At 34.7% G+C, this 10685-nt stretch overlaps 1 protein-coding gene across 6 annotated transcripts in view; it reads left to right on the top strand.

Annotated features, from left to right (window-relative positions):
- The first annotated feature begins 1596 nt into the window (after nt 1-1596).
- klc4 (kinesin light chain 4) overlaps nt 1597-10685 on the top strand; it is a 49158-nt gene continuing 40069 nt past the window's right edge. For 2 of the 6 annotated variants that reach the window (XM_079593650.1, XM_079593653.1), the window contains exon 1: nt 1597-1774. Coding sequence is in view for 4 of the 6 variants with exons in the window: in XM_079593652.1 (XP_079449778.1) it covers nt 2110-2120 (11 nt within the window). In the remaining 2 variants the exon portion in view is untranslated. Of the gene's footprint in view, nt 1775-2035; nt 2121-9654; nt 9742-10685 lie in introns of those variants that run through there. The other 4 variants (XM_079593652.1, XM_079593649.1, XM_079593648.1 and 1 more) reach the window with 4 other exon arrangements.

Here is a 10685-nt window from a genome sequence, read left to right as displayed (position 1 = left end):
TCTGATCTTTTGGTATTCAAGTGTCTTTTTAATGCTGGAAAATCTTTATATTACTAATACATTATTGAGCCTTTGGTAAGTATTATGTTAAAGTCCCTCAGTGGTGAAAATACAGCTTTTAATGTTGGTTATGTGTCTATGTGGTGTTTTTAATCTGCTTTAACACACACCATGTGTAAGTTCATAAGTCGACAGCGTTGCTGAGTATTTCCTCCTTAAAACTGCAGTGAACCAAAGACAGTCTCAAAAACACGGTTTGAAATCTTGTAACCAATCAGATCAACGTGTGATCGTCAACCAGTGGATCTCTGAGTGAGTGAGTGAGTGGAGGCGGGGCTCATTTGCATATTCATAGAACCACGCATACTAAATGAGGCAAGCGTGGCGAGTTACATTCAATATATTTTAAGACATGAGGAAATTATTTTCAAGGAAAAACCTTTTAAATGTGTAATTTGGGGGTTAGAGATGAGTTTTAAGGGGTAAAATGATTGACTACAGAGGGATTAAGCAATATTTTGTCTTTCTGTCTTCTGCATCAGATCTTTTCTGCTTCTTCGGCCGTAAATAAAGATAGTGAGTGATTATAGTCCGTTATCTTAATGTTTTGTTCATCGCATCATCAGTAAACAGCATACACTGACTAATAGTGTGTAGATGCGCTATTACAGTATGTGTGTGTGTGTGTGTGTGTGTGTGTGTGTACAGCGCGAGGATGAAGTTTCTGAAGTTTAGTGAAACATCGCGAGACAAATCTCACCATAATTAAAATATAATAATAAATGATAAAACGTAGCGCTATTAAACTAAATCTATTATAAATACAACCTTTATCTAATTTACGTGTACATCATTCAGAGGAGCCTTCACAAAAACACAGATCCAAAAGGGAAAATAAAAATAATTAGTGAAATAAAATGGCATGTTTATTTGAAAAAGACAAAATAAGATATATTTTGTCTTAAAATGTAATTTTATTCTTTAATTAAATGTATGTAGCCTATTAATATTTGATACACACTAATTACATTAATGTTGATTATATAGGGTTGTAGGCCTACTGTGTTCTGCCAGCAGATGGCAGTAAAATCAAAGTAAAAATCTGATGTCATCCGTCACAAAAAATAAATATGGCGAGAGTATTATTCCTTTCAGGATTCTTGGAAATATCCTTTCAGGATTCTATCAAAATATCTCAGGATTCTTGTAAACGTTCTTTTCGAATCCCGAAATTAATAATGCTGAGTAGTAATGAATATAGGCTAATAAAATAATCTATAAATCTCATTCATATGCAGGCTATTGTTTTCTATTAAAATAATATAGGGCTCAAAACACCCGCATTTCCAGCTCGACATGATCCATGAAGTAAATTATCTGAATTTCTCCTCTCAAGGCCTAATTTTTGGATATTGATTGTTACGTTTGACGTTTGGTAATCTTCATGGAATGTCCACTCCTATAATCTCATTAATATTCATAATCAAGTCTTGTCGCCAGCTACCAACAGCCCATAACAATCGAAGTGCCACCCACTTGCTGCCTTTCAGCCAATCGGGAATGGCCGTCACGCTACCTCATTAATATTAATGAGCCAGTCCTTCGCCATAGTATGATTGGTTAAGCGCAGCCGCAGAAAGTGCGCAGTGCCGGTCCAGTTCTCGGCGATCCTGACCTCTCCTAGTCCGGTTCTGGATATGTGTGATGTATTTTCTCTTTGTTTGGCCTTGATTTAATACATCAGTCGCAGTGAACGGAGCAGCGATCGCAGCAGGTATGTTTTGATATGCTAATGAGCATCAAAGAGCGTCTTTGTAATAATACACATGTCGATTATTTGTGTAGTGTTAATAATCTGAGGTAAACATACAGTCGGATTACATTTAAATGAGTGTGTGTTATGTAAGCAAAGGGGCTATGGATTTATTTTGATCGCGTTTTTATCTCTTTGTGTGTTATTATAAGCGTGTGTGTGTGTGTGTGTGTGTGTGTGTGTGTGTGTGTGTGGTTGGGTTGGGTTGGGTTATTTGGACAGTGTCATAAACTCAGACAGTGACCTATGGACTGACTGTCTCATGCATCAGGACAACACCCCATAAATTACAGTACATGAACACCTGGTACAGTATTACAGCAGATCTAATGCCTATTATTGCACACTCAACAACTACACTTTCATAGTCTAATCACTCCAGTAATGTAGATGTAATGTTTACAGTCTCTGACAACACCCTATACACGCAATGGCTATTATATCATCATGCAAACACATAATTTTCATGTTTTTGTCGTGTATTTAAGTGATATCTATATTAGTTAGTTTTATACAGACATTTTCAAATATAGGACCTTACACCATCAATAATTCAGTTTGTACCAATAATACAGTTTGTAAAATTAGGACTTAAACTACCATATAAACCTATATTTTCAGTTTCTCTTGTGCTCTCTTGTGTCAGGCAACATCCCCGCCGGCACAATACACCAGGAGGAAGAGGTTTAGTGCATGTAGACGCTGCCACTCCTCACTTCAGCAAACAGTTCATGTCAATAATGCAGTCTAGATAACAGCACTACATGCTCACTGACATCTACACATCTCATGTCAGAGGCGAATCTGGCGAAGTATGCTAGCGCACTAATTATTATTGGATGTGTTGTTTACTCTCTGGTTGATCTGATAATGGTTTAACTTGATTTTTACATTTCCCGAAGAAAATATGTGTGAGAGAAAAAAAATTCATGATTTGTTATCACAACTTTTTTTAGGGCTGTAAACGATTAATCGCGATTAATCGCATCCAAAATAAAAGTTTGTGTTTGCATAATATGTGTGTACTGTGTATAATTATTATGTAGCCTATAAATACACACAAATTCATGTATAAGAAATATTTGCATTTATATATTGTATAGGCCTATACATTTATATAATTTATATTATATGTAAATATTTTATATATAAATATAACCAATTTTTCTTAAATATATACATGATTGTGTGTGTTTTTATATATATAAATAATTATACACAGTAGACAACACATATATTATGTAAACACAAACTTTTATTTTGGATACGATTAATCGCGATTAATCTTTTGACAGCCCTACTTTTTATCTTTTGTCAAATCAACTTCGATAACTAATGTGTGAAGATAACATGCTATTTTGAGTTTCTGTTTATTAAACCATTCTTCTTCATTGTATTAACTAAAAAATTTTATTACAACGAACTCAAAATTGTAAGGCAACTTGGTAACTTGCTTTTTTAAGTTAAACCAACTTTTTTTTTGTACAGTGTGTTCTGTCAAAAAGGGGATGCCCGATATATCGGCCACCATATCGGCATCGGCCAATATATGTTCATTATTAATAGGGCTGTAAACGATTAATCGCGATTAATCAAATTCAACATAAAAGTTTGTGTTTACATAATATATGTGTGTGTATTTGGTATAATTATTTTGTATACTGTATATAAATACACACACACATGCATGTACTGTATATATTTAAGAAAAATGTGTTATTTATATATAAAATAGTTATATTTATATTATGGCTGTCAAAAGATTAATCGCGATTAATCGCATCCAAAATAAAAGTTTGTGTTTACATAATATATGTGTGTCTACTGTGTATAATTATTTATATATATAAAAACACACACAATCATGTATACATTTAAGAAAAATTGGTTATATTTACATATAAAATATTCATAATATAAATTATATAAATGTATATACAGTATATAAATGCAAATATTTCTTAAATATATACATGAATTTGTGTGCATTTATACATAATAATTATACACAGTACACACACATATATTATGCAAACACAAACTTTTATTTTGGATGCGATTAATCACGATTAATCTTTTGACAGCCCTAATTTATATATAATATAAATCATATAAAAATATATATGCAGTATATAAATGCAAATATTTCTCAAATATATACAAATATGTGTGTGTATTTATATATACAAAATAATTATACACAATACACACACATATATTATGTAAACACAAACTTTTATTTTGGATTCGATTAATCGCGATTAATCGTTTACAGCCCTAATTATTAATGTTATTATTATCGGCCCAATAAGAAAATTTGCCCGATATATTAAAGCCGATAAAAATTGATTATTTCCTTGAGCTGAGCCGCACTGTTCTCCTCGATGCTTTATAATTGTGTGCTTGGGACATGGATTTCAATGGTGAGACTTTAGTTTTTATAATCAGGCTCTTAAAAAATTATATACATTTTTTGATTTATCGGCTAATATATCGGTCATCGGATTTCAAATATAAAGATTTATCGGTTAAAATATGTAAACAATATTACCACACACAATAAGCAAATGTCACTAATAATAAACAAGACTGACATACCCATCAAACACACTGATTAGCCTAAGTTTTTTACAGATGAACAGTGTTTATTTATTTAGCAAAAAAAGAGCAAAATGCAATTCATACAACTGTAAAAATGTTAAACAAAGATTACTGGAGTATATTTTACAAGGAAATACTATTTCAGTATTTCTGTTTGACAAATTCACATTTAATTAAATGTATTTGCCATTTCTTTGCAATAATTTTTTTGCGACTAATAGTGGATTTTACCGATAACTAGGTTGGCCCACGCTGACTGATAACGATTAATCAACATAATAACACATAAAATATTGCTGAACTTTATTACAAAAAAAATGAAGAGTTCTGAACCATGAAAATGTACTATTTAAATGTAAAAATATGAATATAGTAATTATACCTTGATCATTCATGTTAGTTCATTAACCAATTTTAAGAGATACGACTTAAAAATGTAGAAATGTATTAGTACCTAAATGCTGAAATCAACAAATGAACAATACTTTTATTAACCTTAGCTAATGTTACAAATGGACTCTTATTGTAAAGTGTTACCGTTTAATATCCAAAGTCATGCTTATAGACGGCCATCTTTAAATATGACACAAACAACATAGCGTTGAAATTAGACACGTGTGTTTACTCTCACACTTTTGCTTCTAATTTAGAAAACGTGATGATTATACAAAATAACCAAATGTGTATTACAGTGACGGTTAAAAAAAATCTGATATTGAATGTGTTTCTGCTTTGTTTCTGTTGGCAGCATGACAACACGGTTTGCTTTCTCACGTCACTAGCTTTAAATAACTTCGCTGAATAATGAAGGCATAAAAGACCAGCTGGATATAAACTAATGCAAATAGATGGAAACAATAGTGACATTTAACATTTGGGTTGGGCTTAGCTGTGTTCTTGTCACATTGTTTTAACCGCTTGCTAATGTTAGCGTCCTCTCAGCCTCAATCGGTTTACTAGCAATATCCTTGAAGGGCTTTTATAAAGTAAAAAATATCCTGATGTCATAATGAAGAAAAAGCCTCATTAACCCCTTAACAACCCCCTTTTTTTAATAGACATGAAAATGCACATGCCGAACTTAAATGGTTGTAATTCAAGAATGCTTTGGAATATAGATGTGAGATTGGTCTTGTTTTACAGAAGACATGCAGAAGTGAAATAAATTAAGAAAGTTAAACAGAAAAAAAGTTATAGAAGTTTGAGTTTATGAAAATGTACAATGTTAAACATTTTATTATTCATATTTTATATAAAATATATATTTTCAAAACCTGGTGGACTCTACAAATGCAACAAAAAAAATCAAATCAAGTTGTGTTTCAAATTTTAGGTTGATATCTCTTGAAATGAGCTTTCAGTGAGATGTAGTTTGGGCGCAGTACCACACTTCTCCACTAGTGGACATTACTGCCCATATAAGGGCGCCTCCATTTCCATATGTGGTTTGAGTGATCTGAACCATTATTTTTACAATTTTCATACAATTTATGATCCTATTCAGAAGTAGTGTTGGAAGTTTGGCAGATTTTTAAATTAATTCAGCCTCTAAGAAACACAGAAGATCACGTGTGTGCATTATAGCTCGCTGACACATCACTAATGCTGAATCTATTATTGTTTTCTTTATATTTAAAACATTTTCAGACCTTTTTTCCTAAAATAATTGAATGGATGCTATCTTCTGAACTCTTGGCATGAAAACAAACTGAGGTTTCTACCATTCTTTCATGATTTTTCATGTTCATCACTATTTCAAAATAAAGGTCTGAACACGCCTCAGGAGTATGACCATATTCTTGTTGCAAATTGATAAATTACGGCTCCTCTGTAATTTATTTTGAAAATCAGTCACCAAATATGTAAACTAGAGATTGTAAGCTTTCAAATGACAAATAGTTTGGCATAATAATTATTTTCGTTAATATAATATCTTAACAAAACAAAACCCCTTATTATTAATAGATGAATAATGTTGCCGATTCGCAGTCATGTGGTGTAACCAACATGCAGAAACTTACAGAAAAATAAAGCATAAAACAGGAATTGATTTAATAGAGAAGACCCTTGCAGACCATTATGACTTTGTGTCAAGGTTGAAAAACAAACCTTTTTTAAAAACAATTTAACTTTTTATGACACTGAATAGTTAGTTCAGGTTGTAAAATGTCATGTGGTGTGACTCCCTTAAAATGTAACATGAATTAAAAATAAGATGTATGTAATCACGTTTGAGGTGTAAGGAATTTAAATTTAAACTTTTGTTTAAAATGGTCTTTTAAAATCATATAAAACCAATATGTGTTTTGTCACCGTGGCCACGCTTTGTCAATGACCCAGATGCGTTTGAAGCTTCACGCAAGGACTTGCCTGTAATGAGCATAAGAGGCCATAAATCACGTCAGTTCTAGACTGTTATTGAGTTGAAGGAATGAAGGAAAGAAACCCTTCCCCATTGACTCAACAGATATTTAGATGAGGCTTTGATGAATCATAAAGCTGGCTGTGGTTTCTCAAGAGACAAAATGCTGAGCATGTACTAGATGCCTTTGAATCAGCTTTCAGCAACTAGGGAATCAAAGCATTGATTGAAATCCTAATTCGCTGTAGTAACAGTCACAAGACATGGAGCAGTTTAAAGCCTGAATCTCCATCTGGAAATAATGGTCGTGACGAAAGATTCTCCATGAGCTTTTGATGATGGGTTATTCTTGAATGTCTTGTCCTCAGACACCTGGAAAGACACGGAAGAGGATCTGTCAAAAAGCACCTCAGAAGAAAAAGAAAAAAAGTGGATATTTTGAGTGAAGTAAATCTGGTAACACTTTACAATAATGTCCCATTAGTTAGGTAATGCATAAACTAACATTAAGCAATACTTTTGTTAAAGTATTAATCTTTGTTAACATTATTAATGTCCATGGGATGTCCATTGTGTTGTCCAGATTTCGTCACTGACTCAATGTTTGTGTCCTATTTCTATTTCTGTGTCTGTTGCCATGGATATCAGAGAGGGCTGAGTGGTTAGTTCGGCTTAGAAAGGCTGGTTCAAAATGCAGTGGCTACAGTGCTTACAAGATTCAAGAAAACCCAATTTTAGGTTTGCTATCAATTGTAAAATTCTTCTACTTGCACACCAAGCTTCACTGTGTGCGATTTTGATATTTTCTGGGATTTTTTTAAAGGCCTTAAAACAAAAACTTTTGAAAACATGCTTTAAAGTGCAAGTTTTTGAAAACTATAGGGGCTTTCGCACCGGAGGAACCTTTTCATAGTTCCTAGACGTTTTGATAACATTGTCGTCTGTATGCGAAAAATGCGAAATAATATTTTTCCCATTTTAAGTTCATAATTGTCATGTAAATGTACCCTAAATGCACACATGCAGTAGTCTAATCTAAACCTAAAAGTGAGACAGGGATAGCTGTAAAGGCCGTGCCAAGAGGCACACAATGCTACAACAGAAACTATAACCTTAACCCTTTGTATCCACACCCTATCAAGCAGCTTTCACAACCAATTGTAGAGACCTTTCGGCACCCCCATTACTCCGACCTGCAGATACACACACTTACTAAAAGGCTACTAGTATCATACTAAATACCTGAGGATCACACACTACCTGGTCTCAGCCTCATGCTTTTAGGATTCTGGGCTGTCCCAGACCTAAGATCACCAATCGTGGCTCCTAAACTCTACGTCGCACCGTGAGAGAGGTTCAAAGACAGCCGTTGTTACGGTCTTGCGACCAAAGATAGCCTGGGATTATTTTCTGACAGTGTCAGAGATTTAGCATGATCATCTCACAGTGTGTTTGCATCTCACCACTAGCGCATGCTGATGACGTTTTATTCTTCTATACTAACTTGCGTCGTAGCCTACGATTCAATAGGTGTCCTCATCGTACAGTTTACATACATGTCTTAACCAAGTTTATTAGATCCACGTCGTACAGTGTGATTTGTAATGATCTTATAGGATTGCTGTAGCAGGCGTCACGCCTACGAACTGTTGGCTGAACGTCTGATGCATAAGGCACACAAAATTTAAAACGCTTCCAGGAGTTTCGAAGTCGAATTGGTTGAATTCTATAGGATTTCCGGAAGTGTGTTGCGTTCTTTAACGGCCCGCCTGGAAACAAAGCCATCGTGTGATGCCAAACCCCCTCATGGAAAAAGAAAGCTGTCGTGTTTACAACTGTGACAAAACCTGCTTTTCATGATCAACTAAACTCAACTAAGGTTTGCAAAAGTATGGGAAGTTCACAAATTACAACATAGGCGCTTTAAAAGAAAGAGTTTTAGCCCTACACGCCGTTCTATTATTTCACACCCCTAAACCTGATGCTGAAGAAAACTATTTGTGATTGACATTTTAGTCAGACCTTCGGCGGGTCCTTGGCCAATGAAAGAGTCCAAACCATTTGCCATCAGTCTGAAGGTCTGGCTACACAAGACTTTCCGAAAACAGCAAACATGAGTTTGCTGTTTTTTTACTTTTATTGCATTTATTGAACATGTTTATTCTCCTCCGAATCCGAGTCCGTACCCATCATACACTAAGCGGTTTTCTGTGAAATCTGTCAACACTTGACTGCCCAAAACCTGCAAAAAGCTTCAACTCGTCTAGACTGCAAACCGGGCCAAATGTCTGGCCAAAAGTTGTGTAGTGTGTGTGTTTAAGCCTTGCATTCCCCAACTGATGCTGTAGTTTACATAGAAAGCCTCAATGGGGGAATTTTTCTTCTTCTAACAGCTGTGGCTGGCCTTAGCTGTTCCTTTCTGGTTAATTATTAAAAGAGGACTATCAGAGCAAGGGTTAACTTCCAAGTAAATGATTTTCATTGTGAAAATTAACGTGTAAAAGAAAGGTATAGCCACATTAACCAATGACATGAATATAACTCTTCATTAAACTGTTTTGTTAAAGCCTTTTGATGCATTATAACACATTTATCTATTCATTGTTATATTGTGAGACGGAGTGGACTATTACCCCTCTTGTGATGGGTCAGTGTCAGGCATTATGGATTCAGCGGGATCACATGACCTGTGGAGGCTGAACGAGTGGGTATCACAGCATGAGACTGATGTTGACGGGGATTCAGGGTGAAGTGTACCAGCAGATTTTATAACTACTATTTTGGAGTGAAGCTTGAAATAATTGTCTGACAGGAAGTATTGACTGGTTTCAGCTGGTGCAGCTGTGATTTGGTGGTTTCAGAAGAACTGAAAAACGAGTGCTTAATTGGTTGGACTGTTGGATACAAGATAAAGGGACCCAAATGCCACGGATGTGGTCGATTTTGGTTGAATCATGGCATACAAGTAAATGTGATTAATAATATACAGTGCCCCTATCATGCTATTTTAAAGGTTCCTTGTTTGTTTTTGAGTCTGCTACGATATGTTTAAAGGGGTGGTTGATTATGATTTCACTTTTCTAACTTTAGTTAAATGGACTGCATTTATATAGCGCTTTAACAGACCCATGGCCACCAAAGCGCTTTACATATTGCCTCACATTCACCGGGTTAGTGTGAAATGTTGCTGTTTGAGCATACACAACATCTGCAAAGTTACAACGCTCAAAGCTCATAACAAAGGGAGATATTTTATTTTAAAGAAATTGCTTTTTAAAGGGTAACTAAACCCTAAAACCACTTTTTTTAGTTAATGATCTGTAAGACTGGGGCTTTTATTAATGCTGTTAATTGATTCAAGTAAATTTGTTGACATTTGGGTATAAAGTGGGTATTTGGATATTATACCCGAAAACAATGTTCTCATAATATACATTGCAGCATCACCTCTTTTCTCATAGTGTCTGAAACCGTTCGATAAAGGATCTGGTCATTCTAAACCCCTCCTCCTTGTCTGTTGAGATTGGTCTACTCCGGGTCACCACTGTAAAAGCCGGCTATTCGGCCCAACGCGTGTTCAAGTCTTTCCAGCGTCTCAAAGGAATTTTGGTTAAATAAGACACATGTTCTCATATGCAATTATCTCGTTTTAATCTGACTCCATGAATTAGAAAGGTTCAATGTGCAATAAGGTTATGTTTACACTTAAAATAGTTACAACATGGATGTAATGAGAATTTAAACCATTTGTACCCAGCATAAATGTAAAATGTTACGAGAGAGAGAGAGAGAGAGAGAGAGAGAGAGAGAGAGAGAGAGAGAGAGAGAGAGAGAGAGAGAGAGAGAGAGAGAGAGAGAGAGAGAGAGAGAGAGAGAGAGAGAGAGAGAGTGAGAGAGTGAGTGTGTGCA

Source organism: Phoxinus phoxinus, assembly GCF_949152265.1.
Source record: "Phoxinus phoxinus genome assembly, chromosome: 20".
Taxonomy (NCBI): domain Eukaryota; kingdom Metazoa; phylum Chordata; class Actinopteri; order Cypriniformes; family Leuciscidae; genus Phoxinus; species Phoxinus phoxinus.
This window is presented reverse-complemented; position numbering and strand designations above follow the sequence as displayed.